Raw genomic sequence first — 20,862 nt, 5'->3', positions numbered from 1 at the left:
ACATAGCTTTCATAAGAGTCTTTGACAGTTTTTTGTTCATCAAAGGCCTTTTTGTTTGGAGTAGGTACAGAACTACAGAGTCCCACTGAGCCAGCAAAAACACAGCCAATAGCAAACCTCTTCTACATTCCTGTCCATATCAGGGTTTCTCTAGAGTCAAATCCTGAAAATAAAAGAGCTGGAGCAGCTCTCACATCTGGCCATGGCTCAGCTTCCCACTGAAACATGTTTCCTATAGCCAAGATTTACAGATTCCTCTGGTGATTGAGATCCTCTGGTCAAGTCTTTGGCTTCCCCGCATTCTCTCCTGTGTGAGCGTGTATGAGATTACAGCACTGTGCAAACTAAATGGAACACACCCTAACCAAAACAACAGTTGGCCTTTTAGTCTGTGAAAATTTCACTTAGGTGAAAAAGAGAAAAATAGAAAGGAACATTTCTTTAGAAAGCTGAGAGTGGTGCTTCACATGGCACCTCTTCTCTCAGGCTATTTCTTTTATTCTGCGCATGTAATCGTGCAGTTCCTCTGGGTCTTGAAAACCCATATCCTGGCAAACCCACTGAATGTCCTCTTCATCTGCTATGGGGATGGAGTTATAGGGCAGCTCCTCTGTAGGAAGGGTGGTAAAGGTGGTAAACTTGACTCTCTTGCGCTTGGAGGTGGGGGAACTGGCCTCCTCGCCGTTCTCCTTCGTAGAGCCCCCAGAGCTGCCGTCACCCCGCCCGTGTACCTGGCTTTGAACGCTAGTCTGGGAACTGCCACTGCTGTGGTGGTCCCCGTGGCAGCAAGTCTGTACGCCCTCCAAAGGGTTGCTGGGACTTTCTACCTGCTGCGGTGACAGATCACACTGGGCCCTCAGTGGCTGGCCGTTTCCCAGGAACACCCAGTGATGGGAATGATCCATGTTGGCTTGACCCTCCGGCGGGATTCGCTTATGGCGGTATTTAAGCACGAAGACGATGCAGTTGATGAGAAAGACTAAAATGGCCAGACAGAAGACTCCAAGGAGAGCATACATGCCAATCTCAAGGTCAGTCATGTTACGAGGTGAATGCACAAAGTCATCTTCCTCCTCTTCATCACTCTCAGTTGGTTGCTCCTGGTTGCTAATGGTGGGGAAATTGGTGTAATCAATGGGAACACTGGCAGGTTGCTCATTAGATGTCTCATAAATTCTTCCACTGATGTTCGGATCAATGATTGGACGCCTGGTGATGGGCGCTAGCTCGATCTCGCCCTCTGTGGTTGCCTCTTCCTCAGAGTCTTCCTCTGGGCCGAAGCGGACCTTGACATAAACTGCAGCCGATGCGATCACACTTTTGCGCTTGGTCTTCTGGCAGGCCTCACAGATTGTCATCTCTACACGCACCATCTCGCCTGATCCCTCCCCTTCTGCCACCACCACAGGCCAGCGTTGCTGAGGCTCCTGGGACACCGACACAACTTTGTCATCCACTGTGGAGGCATTGAGGTTGTAGTCTTTGGGATCAAAGTAAGTCAGAGTGGCAGCTGTGTTGTCACTGAAAAGCATCCAGATGGACAAACTGGCCTCCTGTCAGACAAAAAGAGAGACATACAGTTTAGTTTCTCTACACTACAAATAACTTTTGTTAACTTCAAAAACAAAATAAAAAATGCACTAACTTCTCTTATCACACTGTGCAGGTATTTGAATATTTGTTAGTATCACAACAGAAATTCACATGGTCTGTTATTAACATCTAATCAATGTCTTTGATGTCTCTGACAACCCACAGAATCAGAAGTAGACGGACCTCATAACTTAATAAGAAGGGAACAATAAGCATCTCCAGAGGCTGAAAAGTTTTACAAGTTATTCAAAAAATCCACAATCTCTGCCAAAACTTGACAGCAGACAGTACAGAGCCAAGAGCAAAATAATCAGTACCACTGTTTGTGTGTGGGTCATGATGGACTATTTGTTACTGATTATTAGGCTGAAAACAGAATAATGCAAGGGATTATTGTTACTGGAGGCTTCGTCATTGTCTCAACAGTAAAGCTGTATTTACTTAACTCAACATATTGAAAAGTAGATATGAATATCCTTAAAAAGGAATCAGAATCAGTCATTGTCCATCACAAAGCAATGGAAATGGAAATTTGTATTCAATGTTCATGACCAACTTTTGCAATTAAAGTGGGTTGATTACTTCAATCTTTCAGTTGGACTATTTGTGATAGAAAACTTAAAAACCCTTGAAATGATGGTTAATGATTCTGCAGAGTAACAGAAAACCCTATTAATGTGTGTTGCTGATTATGCGTCATGAGGACAAACAAGTTCAACATGTCTTCAAACATAACAGAGTTTCAGAGGTCTACCAGAGATGGTGCAGCACTGGTTTACCCTTTAAGGGCTTTAAGACTTTAAGGGCTTATAACAGTGTCTAGTTTATCAAGATGACAGACAGATGTTGGGCAGGAAAGTGACCAATAGAATGAAGGAAAGGAAGCAATACCATTCCTACCCCAAATAGAAAAGTTATATGATTGCGTGAAGACTTTTGTACATGTACATTTGATCATTTCTGCAAGTAAACAACATGCTGCGTTAATATCAAAGTAAAAAAAAAAAAAAAAAGAGTCTAAAAGCTGTGCCTTGTGTTTATATCTCTCCAAAGAATATTTCAGTGGTTCAGATCCCATTCTTTCATGGCATTGACCGTGATTTGAAAATCTGTTACCAGCTGAGCCTTTGAAGTTCTGGACTTGCTCCAATCCCTAAATCTCCAGAGCTTTTGTGAACATGTGCAGTACCCTGTGCTCAGTGCAAGCCTCGACACGCACACAGACGGCCTGCCTCTGATGTGCACACCAGCAAACCACTTTGAGGCACGGAGGAGGAAGGGGTGGCAGGAATGACTGCGTTGTCCTGAAGGCTACAACGCGGCTCCGCTCTGCAGCACAGACAGATAAGGCACACACAGCAGCAGCGTGTGCTTCGAATGATGAGCTGCAGTCCGTCTCTTCGTGTTTGTTGCGTGTGATCTTCTCATTTTGTACTTTCTATCTACTCTTCACTGTCTATACTCCCCTATAGAGAAACTGGATAAAATGTCTGAATTCCTGCATGCTGGTTACCTGACAACATTCATCTGCCGCGGAGTAAACCGCAACGCTGGTGTCCATGTAATCAAGGCTGCGTTTGACAGTCCCTTTTGTTCACAGCTTGCTTAAACATCAGCAACCAACCATTCGGAGAGCTGACAAAGAGGGAACATTTTGTCTCTAAAACAAAGTTCGACAGTTTTAGTTTCCTTTTCTTTTTCTTTGCAAGCGGCACATACACACCCCGTCTTTTCGGGACAAATATCCCTTTGGTCCAGTTTGGGAGAAGACCACTATGTTGTGACAACGTTCCACCATGAGCAAAAACCTCTATCATCTCAGCATGACAGAATGAAGGCAGCCTTTGATATGGATGATTTAAATAATACATTGAATATGGCAGATCTGTTTTTATGAGCTGACTCTGCCATGAAAAGGCTGAAAAAGAGGCAGTGAGTCGGCGTTTCCACACCGAGAAAACAATCGGCGCATGCTTGTTCTATAAATTGTGCATGTAGAGGAGATGATTTTGTTTAGTCAAAGTATTGCTGAGGTTTTTCTTGTAAAAGGCGACTCAGACATCAAAGACCTGATGAGACCCAGAGGGATTTCTGCCTCTGTCGATATTATTTTACGCATCTAGCTTGCCAAACCATCGACACGCAATTTCCACAATTAATGTAATCTGTGCATTTCCATAAAGTAACGTGTATAAGGAAGTTTCCCATCTTAGATTTTCCCACTTTCTCTGATATGTGCTTTACGGCATCAGGGGATATATGTGGATGTAAAGTGAACGTAAACAGCTTGGGTTATAAAATATGCATATGCAGAAAAACATTCCCCTTGAAATATTATTCTGAGACATTTGCATCAACTTGAGATGTAATAATACTATCCAGATTCATAAATACCTTATTAAGTTGCTAATTTAAGCAGCAACAGTGAGTAAATCATATCAACAGAAATGGTTTATGATGAACCTTCAAGTACTGAAGCCTTTCGTTCCTGAAAGGCTTGAGCTTTGTCAAATGGAAAAGAGAATGATGCAAAGAGACCTTGATTGTCCAACTCTCCCCATCCATAGTTTATGTGTTCATTCATTTCTAGAGTAATAGAGGACATTTTGAAAGTTTTCCTGTGAAACAGAATCAAATGGCTTGAAATAGCTCCAGTACTCCTCTGAGAGCTTTGCCGGCAGAGGAATTGGCTGCCTTTTATGGCCCGGCCTTGGAGAGCACTTAGGACAATACATTACAATAATTAAATTTCAAGGTGGCCAAGAAGCGGAAAGCAAGAAAAATTGGAATTTAATGCTCGCTTCTCTCTCACTGATGCTTGATGTGGTTGTCGTTGCATTTTTAGCAACTTGCAGGCCAATGAGAGGGCAAAGCAGAGCAAGGAAAACTCAGACCCACACACACACACGCACACGCACACACACACACACACACACACACACACACACAGGTCTCTCCTTAGGTGAAGCAGGGCTGCCAATTAATTCATTGCAGAGAATCGCAGAGATCCTTAGTCCTGTGTGAAGAGACGGTGGCAAAGAAAAAGCACACTTTCTGCATTCCCCCCGCCCCAGACGTCTTTTCACTTCTCACTTGAGCAATAAAATCCATTTTGGGAAATGTATTTGGACGTATCGGAAGTGTTTTGGCAGGCTTGGCAAATATGGAGATTGTGATAAAACAGCACCAAGGATACTTATTAGTTCCCTGCAGCTGCCTTTATCTGGTGTCCTTGCTAACAATGCTGGCTGCAGCTTAAAAGATTTACCTCGGAAATAATGCTGCTTGTTGATATAGAGCCACTGAAGAGATTTAATAAACTTCATTTTACCACTCTGGAGACAGAAATAAGGAAACACACAGAGCCACGAACTACATGTGCACCCTACTGCAATTAGTAACTGATAATTGGTCATTGCCATATTTAAGTGTATAAAGAGGTCAATGGTATTATGTTTATGTTTGGTTTATTTAGTGGGGACCAGCTTTTTGTTAACAAATTGGAGGTGAGCCCCCATAATGTGACTGTAAGAACATGTGTGTGTCCCCATGACATGACTCATACAAGTATACACACACACACACACACACACACACACACACTTGAAGCGCAGGATTGCAGAGGAAGAGTTCAGTTTTTGATAGAAACTTCATACAGACTTTGGTTCTGACATCAGTTTTCTGATACACTTCAGTTCATCTTTCCACCTCTAATATGAAGCAGCTAGTGAACATAAATAAAATAACATTGACTGGATGAACAACTGGTCATTTCTGTGTGATATGTTATGCTGTACCTGCTTGGGAGCAGTGAGGGTCTGGATGCCGGTTGCCTTGGCCACCATGGTGTGGCTGTTGCCGGGGCTGGGCTGCAGCGATAGGGTCAGGCCTGAAATGGCGTGAACACGCATCTCCGTGATGGAAACCTTATCATCCGTGACGGAGAACGCAGACTCTCCCAATACTGCATCCACTGCCAGCGGAGACTCCACCTGCAGAGAAAAGATGCTCTTTTATTGTTTCTCCACATGACAGAGGGGCATCTTTTAAGTCCAGAATAGACAACATCTTTATTGTCTTTCTGAAGCTCATAAAGCCCATGACAAGCCAATTTTGGATTAAAGTGCTTTGTGCTGTTGTCTGTCTATCATAGTGAAAAAAACAAACAAAAAAACCCCACTCGAGACAGAATCCATCAGCAACCAGACAAGGTACAATCCGAAGCAGCCAGCACATGCTTTCAAAGTGACGGTTAGCAGAAACACTCGCGCCCATCGAAGTGTCACCACATGAAAACCAAAACCATTTGAAGCCGGTCTCGCCTCTTCGTGTAATCCCAGGCTTTTGACAGGCCTCTGCACTCAGTACTTTGAGCACTTTTAAAAGATCATCATTTCACTCTGCAATTGCAACCAGAGGTCATGAGGGACTTGAACAAAGTAAAGAGCCATTCAGCGAAGCAGTGGCCTTGTCCTCGGAGTCAGACGGGGAAATCTTTTCCACCTTCGTTTCAAGCATTTTCAAACCGTCAAATAAAGCATGCGATGCTCGAGCAGTGAAGGGTTTGGTGCTCTGACAAGCTTCGCCAATCATCATCAACTGAAACCTTGTAACAGCAAACCAACTACACCACCTATACACAACAAGTTCTGCTTCCAAACAACATTATTTAGGAGCCTTAAATTTGCCTGATTTGTAATTTTAATGTGTCAAGAAGGATAAAAATAAAATGCCATGGTATTTTACCTGAAACCTTTAATCTCTCTTTATACAGCATACGGAGCCTGTCTGGGACAGAGAATCTGTTTCCATGACTGCTTCTTCTTCCTTGCATGATTTCCACATCATTTGTCGTGCAATGTTTTTCCTTTTTTTCCTGCCTTTGGCTCAGATCTAAGAGCCTCATAATTTGGTGCAATAATTTGTCATGTAATTTGGTGCAATGTAATTTGTCATGTGAAGGCTTGAGCCAAATCATCCGCGGAAACAGATGCATCTGCAGGTGCCTGGTTTTTATTAATTTGGTCTCGATACATTATGATTTCTCTTGTGCTCCAAACCATAAACCCCCTTAATAAAAAACACACACATGCACAGACTCAAGCCACCCACACAAACACACAACACACACACACACACACACACACACACACACACACACACACACACACACACACACACACACACACACACACACACACACACACACAGTGCAGCGGCCTGCCAATCTGTTTTTATTACAGCCCCTGTAGCTTGTGCTCTATGCTGTTTAGTAAGTGAGGTCTACATAACAGAGAGACAAACAACATGTTTTCTTTCATTTGAGGACGGCACGGCTTCGTTAATACAAAAACATTAAATACAACCGGCCTGCAACACACCTCTGTGGAGCACGTAATGTTCCTTTATTGTCTGTCAGAGATTTGTTTGCAACTCTGGGGTCTAAATTTGACAAAATAATCTTAACTATTCTTAATTTACAATCTTTTTTTCAAAAGCATCTCACGGTCCTAATCAGAGATTGCTCTGTTAAGATTTTGCCAAACTTCTTCTTCATTTCACAGGTCAAGGGTTAGGTGAGGGTCTATTTCTTCATCTCTGCTGATAGGCTTTTGCTGTGTTTAGCAAATAATTGTTTTTGTTTTTTCCTCAAGATTTTTCAGCCTTTAAGACATTTTCTGGCCTCTTTGTAATCCATGTAAGACGCCCTACACTGCCTTGCTTTATAATTTCACACAACAGACCTGTAAATAATATCAAGTCCTCAGAGGGACTTCAATGAGGTATGAGGATACATGCCAACCAGAGGCAAACAGAACGCATAAAAGCACAACACGTGGAAGACAAGCCTGTTTCTTTCTCCTATACTCTCTTTTTTTGAAGCTGTTGACCATCTCTTGTCCTGAGCACCTCAGAATTAGATCCCCCCCTTCGATGACACCTTCACTTTCTATTTACAACATGATAGCTGCTCTGTAGCTGGGTGTGAGTGTGTCTCCTCTACAGCACCTCGACCTCCCTGCCCTTGATATTTTTGCTTTATATATCTCCTCACAACACACGGTGTGTACCGCTGTGTTGCGGCCGCTGTATGCTGCATTAATATCAGATTGAAGTGTTACAAAGTTACAAAAGTATTTTATAAAGTTATAAAATAGATATCATCCATACTGGTAAATGCTTTAGGGCTAAAAAATGGGAGAAACCTTTTTGTTCCTCGTGCATATTGTTTGTGTGTGATGGATTAATGTGCCAGAAAGGAGGGTTATGGTCCACTGGACACCACACTCGCACATCCAGCCGCACATACACACACACACATGCGCATGCATGCAAAACCCTAAGGCATGATAGTAAATGCATGCATAAATAAACTTTTAAAGTTTTCATGAGGTCAACTCAGTTGCATGATGATGAGTTTTTATTTCTAGTGGTGGATTCAGTTCAAGAGTAGAGATAACGGAGGTAAAGACCATAAGCCATTTTATGAATAGTGACAGAGAGGTGAAAGACGTATCCTGAGCAAAAACAAGTCAGTGTTTGTGTAAAAACACGTCAGACTGAGTACGACTCCTCAGTGTTTGCTTGCAATTGATTTTCTGGTATTTCACGTTCTGTTCCACTGTGGCTGATATTCTCACAGGCCAATTGAAGTGACTAAAAAGAAAATCTAATACTATTAAAATCAATATTGGCGACTATGTACAAATGTCAAAACACAATTCAAAGATCCACCACATTGTACATTGATTGACTAAACTAAAAAATGTAATCACAGAAACTAATCTTGTTGGGGGTTATGATCCATGCTGCAAACATATCATACTGTGTAGGTATTTATTTCTGAGCTGTCATGTATCCAATTTCAGGGATATTTAAGAAAAATCACTTTGTCGCAACAGAACAGGAGCTGCATTGCAAGTTTGGTATCACTGCTTGAACCTCCCCCAGTCTCTGCTATTTCTGTTGCTTCAGTTGGCACACACAGCCCCTCAGAAACCACATAAACCTGTTTTACGCGTGTTACAGTTGTCTATAGATTCTGCACCCCCAATCTACCTGTACACAACCTTAATTTTCAACTGAAACGGGCACAATTATAGAAACATAATAGAAACATGAAATAATAAAACATTTGATTTTAAAATCAATAAGCAGCCAAGCACACATTTTGGGACAAGAGCGATACCAAGTGATATTTATAGATAGAATGGCTCACAGGAGTTCCCACCCACAGCTGCCAAAATATAAACCGAGGCTTGAATGTGGAGGAAAAATATTAGAAGCGCACAGAATAATTCATGATTCATTCCTTCATATTATGTGCAAGGGTTCACGTCTCCTTATGAGATATTGCTCTAATTCTTGTGTATGTGATAATGTGATTTAGGGATACTTGTCGGTCTTATTGTCTGAACCATGGTGCTGTTATTGGTATAAAAGCACAGCAGTGTTAGGAGTTTCTGGACTCTTTTGCTGACCCTTCACTGGTTGAAGTTTAATTTAAACCTTTAGCACAGCACGGCGGGGAGAGCAGTGCTTTTAAAGGGGGAATGAGAGGGATTGATGGGTCTGGCCATGATTGATGTGAGCTCAGTCATAACCTCCTCATAATTTAAGCAATTTTACAATGCCAACTTCCAATAAAATGATCCAATCCATTGGTCACACCTAGATTTTGTAGCACCAAGTATGCCTTGATTCACTAAAATGTCTTTTAGGGTGTTTAAGGTCTCACATGCACAATTCTGTTTTTTACTTCCCTTTTGTGCAAATTAAATAAACTTTTTTTATTTAGCCAACGTGATCTGAGAATTTGTATTCAGTCGCAAATTCATTTTTATTGTTTGAAGCTGAGAATAGTTCAGTTGCAGGATGTGACCGATGATACTGAACATTTTGGTATTCAAGTTAGTTGAAACTGACGGCTTCGAAGCTCTTAAGAATTGCCACAAATATGAGTTGCAGACACTTCAGTCCAGAGCAGAGAAAGATTGGTCAGTGACAGAGTCCTTGTAGAAATGTGTATCACGAGCGCCGTGTCTCAGAATAATCATCCAGAAAGTCAAATGTGAAAAAAAAATGACAACAGCAATGGTCACAGTTTATCATTTACTCTATTTGCACTGATGCAGTGTTGTTTTTAAAATAATACTTGGGGAGAGAACTGCTGGCACTTGTGGAGGGAAATTAAACTTCAAACGAGCTTTTGTCACATTAAAAATGAAAACTCAGGAGAAAGATTTTCTCCCCGACTGTTATCAATTTGTGATGTTTGTGATGTATTCCAGAGTGTATTTGCTGATGAAGTGTTGCAATTTGGTTTTTCGTTTTCTCCCAGATTGCCTCATTTTCTTTTACCACAGTTACTGATTTCCTAAATTTCCCACAATTTCCTACAATGGAAAACTCCCACAGAACGTTCTGGGACATATTGCATCCAGCACGCAGGAGGAGGGAGTGTTATTGACTGTGATAGCATCAGATGTAATTGGATAAAATGCAAGATTCAATGACTCAAAATCCCACATGAAGGATGTCGTGGTTGGGTTGTATTCTGGTCTATTGGTGGAGAATTTTTATCTCTTCTATCTTGTGTGATGTTCACCTTCCTAGTTAGCATACTAACATTAGCTGGTTAGCACTGAACACAACGTGGAGCTGAGGGTGATGGGAATGTCTTTAGGTTTGCAGGTATTATGAATATGAAGGGATCACGAAAACTATTACAATTCATCCTGAGAAGAACATGAATGTCTGCACCAAACATCATGGCAGTCTATCAAAACCACAAATGTCAACCTGCTGGTGGCACTAGAGGAAAAGTCAGGGGATCACCGAAGTCATTTAGGATTCATCCTCTCGGGAACATGACTGTCTCTTCAAAATTGAATGGCAATCCATCCAACAGCTGTTGAAATATTTCAGTCTGGACCAAAGTGGTGGACCAACCTACCGACCACTAACATCACTAAAAATATGTTCAGTCTCGCAGCGATTTGTCAGGACAATGAGCGGGATTCACCATGGCAACAATGGAAGTTATGTTGCTTCCTGCTTTTTGCTGTTTGTTTACACAATTAAGTGATGACATTTGATCTTTATTGAAATTTTTGAATGTACTTTGGGACGAAACGTATATATTATTATTGCTTCCCACCTGTTAACACTGCTAATTGTGTCATGCAGCCTCTTCATTTCTTGAAAACTCACCAGTACATTTTAGATATATCCCAGTCAATGCGAGCGCTGCTTTACTGTGCTTTTAAGAAAAGGCTGTTTCATGTTCATCAGGCCAATTTAATTAACAATTTGAGCCATGGTTTATTTAAAATCCACATTGGACAGGGACAAAAAAACTATTCTTGAACTGAGTCTGTCCCTTTTACTTGGAAAATGCTTTCTCCCGTTGTGATGGTGGGTGAACATTAACACATGAAGAGCCAGCACCTCCCGCCTGAAAGCAAGCTATTTTGACCAAATTTAACAATGTGGAATGAATATTGATTCATAGCTGCATCAAGTAATGAATGATGAATGTGTTCCATGTTTGTCATCTGCATTTCTGTCTGCCAGCGAGGAGAGGTCAGCTGTAGTTGTGTCTCTCCTTCCAGCCCAGCTCCCAGTTGAATTTGTCATCGCTGCTGCAGGCAGGGGAGGTGAAGTGAAGCATGAAAGTAGTTACACTTTACATGTTCTTCAACGACGAGCTCCTTTATCAGTCACTGTTGAGCATTCGGTAGTGTGTATCTGTGCGTGACGTCGTGCTGGTGGCCTTCACATGAAGCCGCTGCACTATATCACTGATGCTTAAGGCAAACAGAAGATCAATGATGAGTCCATGCAGCAGATTGACACTGACCAGCAGAGCTTCGTCACTAAACATGGGTGAGCACTCACTCATGCTGTCGCATATTACTTGCACCACGCTACATTATCTTCCCCTTACTACACTCTTCTCTTCTCCAACCTTGCATTAAATAAATCACACTTTTGGTGTGCAGTGCAACAGAATATCAGTGGACGATTTCTTCATGCGAGCCGCAGATTTCATGGGCACCTTATACTGTCTCCTGCAGCAGAAACACACCTGAGGAAAACAAGTCACCTTTCAGGCAACGAAGCATCCTCACACATCTACGGAAAATCACAGATATCCGTTTGAGGTGAACAAAGCGCTAAACAGACCTTGAAAATGGATCATTTATACCTTTTTTTGTTGCACTGAACAGTCTTTTCACTGAAAGCTATGCCCTATTTCACCATAGGTGATAATGCAGGGATCTGTAGAAGGCAATTTAAGCCTTGAGTTAGACTTTCATTATGCTTTATTACACTAAAAGAAACTCTTGCAGGTTGAAAGGTATAGCTGTGCTCTGAAATTTTTATGTAAAAGTACATCTAAATCACAAAGTTGAGCGGCAGTATACCGTTCCCACTAATTGAGACACTGTAGATTCACACTGTATACACTGTAATGTCTTGTGCCTGATTGGGAGACTGGTGGGAAATCTTATCAAACAGAATGTGGAATTATATGAACCCAGAATATTGAAAGCACTTTCTCACTTTCTGAGACTCAAAACAGTTTTTTTTTTTCCTTCCTGCCACTTGGGACCGCCAAAGTGCGAAGACACATAGTGTAGTTTTATCTTTGTTTTTAAGAAATACACTGTACACACAGCTTCATCCGGCTGAAGACAACAGAAAGAAAAAACTCACTGCTGGTATTTTTTGAGTCAAATGTGTTCCTTTCGTTCATTTTTCTACATTTGGGAAGTAAGAATTAAGGCATACAATAAATTTAGAGCAGTACTAAATAATACTATATAATTGTTGTTTGCTATAATTGATTCATTACGTAGCACACATATGAAGCATGTGACAGGCAGCATCGGTTAACAACATCAAACAGTACCTGTGTACCACATCAATAAAGAAAACTCAGAACAAAATACAATTTACTATTCAGAAGGAGAGCTTTAGCAAATTGAGCAGTGATCCATTTTTTGTGGACTTAAGTGACAGATCAATTTAGTCTGGTTACGCTTTGACTTCTACAAGCTCTAGCCTTCATCTTGTAGGAATGATGGGCATTTTTCATTATACTTTCCATCAGTGTAATTAACATTGACGAGCAGCGAGATGTATTCTGCCTCTTTATGCTTGTTTGCACAAAACAAGTGCTTCTCTTCCAAGAGGATGAACTGATGAAATACAAATGTAATACCTCTTGAAACGCAGTGAAAAATGAACATGACCCTCGCTTTCAACTTTTACCGTCCTGTAAACTTTCAGGCAATTACCCAGCTTCCCACACTGCAAAGTAAGTGGGTGCAACAGCAGCAAAATAAACCTCTGCACCACCCTGCAAGGCAAGAGTTCCCTTGACAACTACAGAGCCTTGCAACAGAGGAGTCTGCTTAGTGCCCTTGATAGTCACTCCAATAAAACTATTACTTTCTGGGGGAACATATTTGACTTTATTAGACAGATCAAAGAATGGTGAGACAAAAAGAGAGGGAATGACTTGTGACAACTAGGTCACAACACCTCTCATATATTTGACATCTTGGGATAGAGGCTGTGATGTGGGACTTTGTTTACAGTCACATAAGACGACGTGCTCATGTGTTTTCATGCACATCCTGTACGCTTGCATGTACAGACAGAGAGGCCTTTATTTTGATATTGAATCTATACATCAGTGCCTATATGCTCGAACATTTTAATACATCGAGGATTTGGTGAAACTGTGAGGAGTGCAGTTCATTGATGATATAAATGTCTCTATTCTTAAAAAGATGTGATAATAGTCTGACCATGGTATATACTTGTTGTGGAGGGATCTTGTTGCACTTCATATCAACTCAACAAAGCTCCAGCTCGTGTTTGTTTTATATGAGTGACACCATTTCTCCATATTTCCAATTTAAATCATCCAGTGAAGTTAACATTCACACTAACTCAAGTCTATTTCTATTCCACTGTCTGCCTTTGGACGAGTGGTTGATGTTTGCAGATATTAATTAAATAATCTCTGATCAGAGGACTAACAATGAATTCAGTCCATGTCTGGTTTTTCTCTTTGAGAAGCTGCTTTTGTTCAGTAATCCTCGAGATTAAACCCCCAACTCCCGCCAGGTTCTGTGAATTCTTTGAAAGTCATCATTCTGCCATGTAATCACAGGATACAGACATACCCTTTACAGAATAATTAAGATCTGCTATCTTTATAGGTTAACCTCTAAACCTCAGATATGTTTCTATTTTGTGTCTTTAATTAAACCTGTCAAATTTAACATAAAAATACTTAATTCATGCAATAATCCTCAATCATCCTTCCAGAAAGAGAGAAATAAAATGACTCTGGAATACTGCTCTAAGTGGACAAAAGCAGCTCCTTTTCTTTATTCATATTCATAAGCTGGTGGACAATTTGAATCAGTCTCCTAAGACTCAAAGACTGATTCAAACCCTCTGACAGACTAAGAATTTCTCTAAGGGGACCATTGTCGAGCTACACACTGTTCATTTTCAGAAAATCAGCATAATAATTTCACCGTTCATTGTAAAATAGGCTCTGCGAACTGGGGATCTTTTACTGTAACTTCTTTGTAATTTCAGTTTTGTAAGCCATCAATCATTCATGTTGAACGGATAGCGATTCCGCACAGATCTAATTTCTGTTTCCTTCATGGTGCGTTAACACAAGACTTTAAGGGATTTTTGCACATTTCATTCATTCATTCGTTCACACCTACTGGGACTGAGCTGCAGGTGCAGGAGGCAGCTGGAGTTGATCATTTGACTTAAGCATAATGAAGTGATGCCCTGCTGGTAATTTTGATTTATGACTGAATAAATGCGGAATGACATCCACCTGAAAAGACACGTAAACTGTCCTTAATTTTATTAGCCTTGTTAGCTGCATGGCTCTATGGATGGCAGTCGGTCGGTCCAACACTTTGGTCGAGACTAAACTATCTCAACGACTACTGGATGGACTGCAATGACATTTTGTACAGACATTCATAGTGAATCGTACTGACTTTACTTCTAGTGCCATCAGCATGTTGACATTTTTGGCTTTTAGTGAAATGTCTTGAAAACTATTGGATGGATTACCATGAAATCTTTGTACAGGCATTCATGGTGCCCAGAGGACAAATCATAAAAACTTTACTGATCCGCTGACATTTCATCTCGGCTCACCAGCAGGTCAAACTTTTCACCAATCCAGTGAAATACCTCAACCTCTGCAAGATGGAGTAGCACAATATTTTGCGCAGTCATGGTTCCCAGACAAGGACTTTGGTGATACCCTGAATTCTAGCGCCATCAGTAGGTTCACAATCATAAGATGTCTTGACAGCTATTGGATATATTGGCAGGTAATTTGGTTCACATATTCATGTCCCCCTCAGGATGAATTGTAATAACTTTGGTGATCCTTTTCACTTTCCATCATCAGGTCAAAACTTCAATTGGATATCTGACTAAATTTTTGCCTCACAGAGCTGCTAGCATGGCTGTAGGCTCTTAGTCTCGATGACCTTTGAATAGTAGTTAATTGATAAGGTGAACACCATGACAAGGTGGACACCATGTAATTTTCTTGATGAGAAGAGAGCCTGAGGACCATCTGATGGAAGACCCACATATGTATTTCTAGATCACTGTAATCCAACTACATCTAACATCCCCAGACCAGCTCTAGCATGTTGGTCTAGATCAATCCAGAATCTTTTGAGGTTGTTTGAGGGATGAAATCACTTCTGTACACCTTATTTATTTAGTTATTTACAATTGCTATGAGTCAGTGTGGCAAGTTACGTCTGGTGGTAAATTGATGTATAATTATTCATACCCTTCAACAGATTACAAATGATCTATTGCTCATTTAAAATGATGGATTGGCGACTGCTATCTTTCTTCCCTATTTCTCCATCATCAGACGCATCCATCAAGCAGCTATTCTTTCCCTGACAGGCTGAAACTGTGATCTTTCATGGTGATCAAAACTCTTACTAACCGTTACTTCTCTCTGTCCCCATAAATGACCAGTTAAGCATCGGTAAATCACTGCCCAGGAGTCATAACTTGTGCCGCTTCCTTTATAAGGACTTCTGAACCTGTCTCGGCTGATGCATTTATATGCGCTTTACGTCTTTTACTAGAGCGAAGTGGACGTCAACAACAGCACACACTTACAGAGACACCAGGAGGTTTTTGTTTTATAACAGACACAGACAAAATGTGAAAAAGAAAGATGAAAGAGGAAAACAGTGGCATGATTGTGAAAGTTAATTCCTTGGATCTGGGAACATGGCAAAAAGAAAAACAAGCCATGAAACCACCAGACAAGTTGTAAACAAATCCTCAGGTTAGGCAAGCTTACTTCGAAGAGAGAAGAAAGCTGAATAGCACAATTACTACCCGAACTGTCCGTTGCAACCATCAATTATCGACTTCGTCGTTCAACTTCTACCGATCTACCGTAGCTGTGTATGCACACAGTTTTCCTGTGTAATGAGGGATTATTACAGACATTTCAGGAGCACACTTTAGATAATCTAGCTAAACTGTTGGCTTGACAACCTGTCTGATGACCGGACTTCTTGTCTTTCTTGCCCCCTCTGTACCCTGTCATGATAACTAATGGAAATTATCAAAACTATGAAAATAAAAGCCAAGTTGTAATAAATTTGCATTATCCTTTTATCAGCTTCCCAACAGCTGCCGTAAAGAGTAATGAGCTCTAGGTTTTAAATCTTTGTGGTGGGCACATTCAAGGAACATCACGCCCGATTTCACGCTTCTCACTCAGATGCATCATTTGTCATCACAAGACACTTCATTTTTTCGCCGCTGATTTATGTGAATTCTCAGCATTGAGGCATGAAGGCGGTCAGTTTACCTTCAGCACAGTGGATCCCAGCTCCAGACCCACCAAGACCGTCCTGTCCACCAACTCAGCTATCCTGGGGTCGGCCACCTTCAGGGAGTCCTGGACCAGGTCTGTGACATCCACCTGCCAATCGGGCCCCAGCATGGTGATGACCTGGTCGGTGCCCTCTGTGGAGGTGGTGTGGAACTGGGTCAGCACCTTGACCAGGGCTCGCTGGTACTGCAGGGTGCAGCCTCGACTCACCCGACGCTCGTCGTCTTCGTCGTCTGCGTCGCTGTCTCTGGTGCTCCTTGGATGGAGAGAAAAGGGGAAATATAATTGAAATAGAAAATGAATGCATTAAAAACATTTCTCTATATGGAGTCATGGATGCGGCAAATAAAGTAGCAGTGCTATCCAACACCACCCATGGACGCTGTGGGAGCCAATTTTAGGCAGCTGTGGAGTTTCCTGCTAAAAGGCAACTGAGGTGAAAAATTGAGGAGCTAAACTCAAAACCCAAGATTTGGGCAAATGTGTCCAGAATTAGCCACCAAAAAGATTGGGCTCCCCTCATAAACACATTAAAAACTTAAAACTCGTCTCTTCTTTAAACTGAGCAGCTGCTGCTAAATTATGCTCAGCACTGTGGCATGATGCTACGTCTCAATTTGTGCCTTCTGTTCTTAAGGGTCTCTACTCATTTTATAATTTGACATCATGACACTGATGAGAAACCCGGCACCGCTCCACACAAATCCATCACATTATCTGTTCTGAAGTACTGGCGATGAGGATAAAGTCCTCCGAGCCAGCAGGGAAGGAGTGATAGGCACCAAAAAGCAGAGTTTTGGACTGATGCCCTTCTTATTTCACAGGAGCCCTGAACAGCAGGGTTAAACATGCCAGGTGCACCCCCCACCGAGCGAAATCTGCTCTACAACAAGATGTATGAGTTACCCAACTTCCCTCAGCAGGCTTGACACTCTGCCAGTTCCTCCTTAAAAGGCACTCATATGCTTAATCTTTGCTTTGACTTAACTATGTGAACGACTTGAGATTCAGGAGAGGCGGCGGCGCTGTCAGCCACCGACAAAGTAGATATCCCACCCATTGATTCAAGGAACGGGCCCGACTATTAGGCTAAGCACTTCTGTCCCGAGGTCTCATAAACGCTTAGAGTACACTCACTCAACAGCAAAATGCATTGTTGCGTGTACCTTTCCACATGTCCCCCCTACTGGGTTTGATTATTAATACATCTTAGCATGCTACCTCTCCACACCTCATCATTCACACCAATACTTCAGCACTCTGCTCTGCTTATAACTTGCAGGTTACATGATATTTAGGAATAAAAGGGCCTCTCATAAGGCTCTCATGGGCCATTGGAGGTGCACTACCTGCATGTAGTTGTTCAGTCGAGCAAATTAAACCTCACCTCATGAACCTCTTTCTCTCTGATTAGGCTTGGGTCATGGACTTATCACGGCTGCATCTATGGTTGGTTGAATTTGTTACTTTGAAATGGATAAAAAATGCAAAGCTCTTTCACAGCCGCTGTGTGATTTTGTAACAATGTGGTAAAACCACCATGGAAATGATTGCTTAGACAGGTGAAAGCGACGCAGATGGGGAGCGACTGTATGATTGCATTAGTACAAACTGCATGTGAGCAGTCAGTAAAACAATAACAATACAAACAACACAATAGCTGGTTTTACTGTAGCAACTTAGCCATGAAGGTTACAATAACTTTGCATATGGATTCTGTCCCAAATATGAATTCACAAAGTTTGTGAGAATAATTAATATAATACTGCACTGTATCATTGTTTAAATTTGAATATATAACAGATTCTGCTTATATGGGCTTACAAGCCTCTAAAAGTTGCATACCTGTAGCATGTGTGGCCTTTAGTTTTTAAAACTTTAGAAAAACCTAATAATAACTTATAATAACTCATTTAATGAGCAGTCATTAGCAGAGGGAATGCATGTGGCTATCCAGTGTCTACATGTGTGTGTGAGCCTTATGATGGACTGGCGAGCTGTGCACCTGTGAAACCCTGCACAGGATAAGCGGGTATAGACACTGTATTAGATGGATGGATATTTCTGTAATTAAATGAATTTTGTACAGTAGCAGACAAACATTATCGCTGACACTGAAAGCTGCATATGTGTCGCATGAGCGCTTGTTCTTCTTCTTGTTATGGATGTTTTCTAGTGTTTTTGAGATTGATGACTAAACTGTCTTTTGTGTCCCCCAACTTAACAAAAGCAGTTTCCAGTTTTTATCCCCTCAAAAAAGTAACTTGATACAAGAAGACACTGAACTGGAAGACCGGAACCTCAAACTGATCTTGGTGCACTTTTCTTCCAGTTCAGCTTGGCTCTGTTGCCTGGACGTCACCTGGACTTCATCCTGTTTTCCTCTGTGAGCAGGAGACTGACAGTGTAGCTTCAGGACATGTAGTTGCTGTTGTACTTAGGTAAGCGAGTTAACTCCACAGCAGACGCTGAGACTGCACACTCAGTTACTCATTCAGTTAAAGGTAGAGAAAAACCCAATGAGACAGTAAGGCTCTCTCTGTCTCTGTCAAGGAGTTTCACAACTCTTGGCTCAGGTCAGTGGAAGTTTACCTTCCTGAGTCTGTACCTGAAAATAAGGTTGATATTTTTTCTCCTCCAGAAGAATATTGTCTGTTCTTATTAGAGTCTCTGATACAAACGTACAAGCTGAAGCTTCAGTGCACACGGGCTGCCCGCCCGATTACACTTTCTTTCCTTTTTTAGAGCATGTTACTGGATAATGCAGCCAGTGAGCAATTCTGCTGCACAGTAGCAAAGGCCCACTGCAGGCCAAGAGACCTTGCCGCACATGAAGGTTCAGAATGTGTCACGTTGCAGAAGTGAAGGAATGTAGGATGGAGAGACTGCAACAGAAAGGAAAATAAAAGAGTTAAGGAGGCGAGGGAAAGAGTGTGGGAGGTTAGAGGTCCTGTAGAGGAGAGTCAGAGCACTTGTGAGAGGAGGAAAATAAGCAAGAGCGAGAGGATTGAGAGGAGTTAATGAAAAGACAATAATTCAGTCAAACAATTTCAAAATAAAGCAGCTTTAGCAGTCTGATGCAGATAATCACCATGATTTGGTGTTACTGGAGTGTGTTTGAGATGACTAATGAGCTACATCACATTGTATCAGAGTTTGTACTTTGCATCTTACTTTGAGGTATTATTTACAATGCTTTCAAAGCCTTTGAAAACATCATCTGATTCATTATCACAGCACTCCATAATGACTGTAAACAAACAAGACCAAGGTCAAGACAGACAGAACCTGCTGTCTCATGCCAGTGCTATTGTTAGTCCTCAGAATTAAGATAATGTCTCGTAAATCCTGTTGTCGTCTGTCTGTTCTTTGCCTCCCTGGCATCTTGGTACTACTGGCAGTAGAGTTTGCCAGTCTTGTAGGTGGTTTTGTTAATGGCAGATGTCCAGGTTGGTGTTTTGCAAGTCACAAAAAAGTCTCAAGTCTTGACACTCAAGTTCAAGTCAAGTCCCAAGTTCTAAACTTTGGGTGTGAGTCTTTAACATTGTTAAAGCCTGCTGTGATACTGCAGCAGCTACGGATCAGGCAACAGAAAAACAAAACACGCTATATCGCATACATCAAATGTGCGTTGAACACCACCACTGAAAACACAAAGACTCCTGTGGGAAGGCCAGTCTAGTTGGTATCAGCAGCTTCAATAGTCTGCATGTGGCACCATTGAGAATGATGGGAGCTGTCTTTGTCTGCAGTTGCCTGATGCTGCAAAGAACTACTGGGAAAAGAAAATTACATAGCCTCAGTAAATCCAAATGACAGCATGCAAGAAAGAAATGCTTCACCTGCAGTGAAATGAATTCCTCTGGCCTGGCTGTGTGGCAATCATCGCAACCTAAAATAGCTCACGAGGGGTCTTTGATTACTGTTTTCATGAAGGCACAAAGGAAGCTATATGCATAGAAAATGGGTTGGAAGAATTTTAGAGATACATACTTTAGAGAAACAAACTTTAAAACCACACCAATTTCCTTGAAACAAATAGTCCACCTATTGATATTCGGGGAATGTTGAATAACAAAGGTAATATCATTATTCGAGAGTTATACCACAGGAAACCTCTGGCAAACCCTGGGGCCTCGTAAACACTGGACAAACAGCAAACACCATTCAAAATAACGACGTCTGAACGTCTCACAAATCTGATAAAAGCACATATATGATTCCTCATCTGCAGGCTTCTACCTTCACAGACTGGGCCTTTTACAAAGAATGAATAAAATGAAAGACTGGTACTAACGTGGGGATTTAAGACACATTTTACACGT

General features: G+C 41.5%; 1 protein-coding gene across 1 annotated transcript in view; it reads right to left on the bottom strand.

Annotated features, from left to right (window-relative positions):
* Positions 1–482: 482 nt before the first annotated feature.
* tmem132e (transmembrane protein 132E) overlaps positions 483–20,862 on the bottom strand; it is a 98,305-nt gene continuing 77,925 nt past the window's right edge. Inside the window, exons 7-9 of the mRNA XM_070917234.1 lie at positions 16,514–16,793; positions 5,391–5,585; positions 483–1,553 (exon numbers count right to left, since the gene is read on the bottom strand). Of these exons, the coding sequence (XP_070773335.1) occupies positions 483–1,553; positions 5,391–5,585; positions 16,514–16,793 (1,546 nt within the window). The remainder of the gene's footprint in view (positions 1,554–5,390; positions 5,586–16,513; positions 16,794–20,862) is intronic.

This window comes from Enoplosus armatus, chromosome 13 (genome assembly GCF_043641665.1).
Source record: "Enoplosus armatus isolate fEnoArm2 chromosome 13, fEnoArm2.hap1, whole genome shotgun sequence".
Lineage (NCBI taxonomy): Eukaryota > Metazoa > Chordata > Actinopteri > Centrarchiformes > Enoplosidae > Enoplosus > Enoplosus armatus.
Note: the sequence above shows the minus strand (reverse complement) of the source record. Positions and strands in the feature narration are given on the sequence as shown.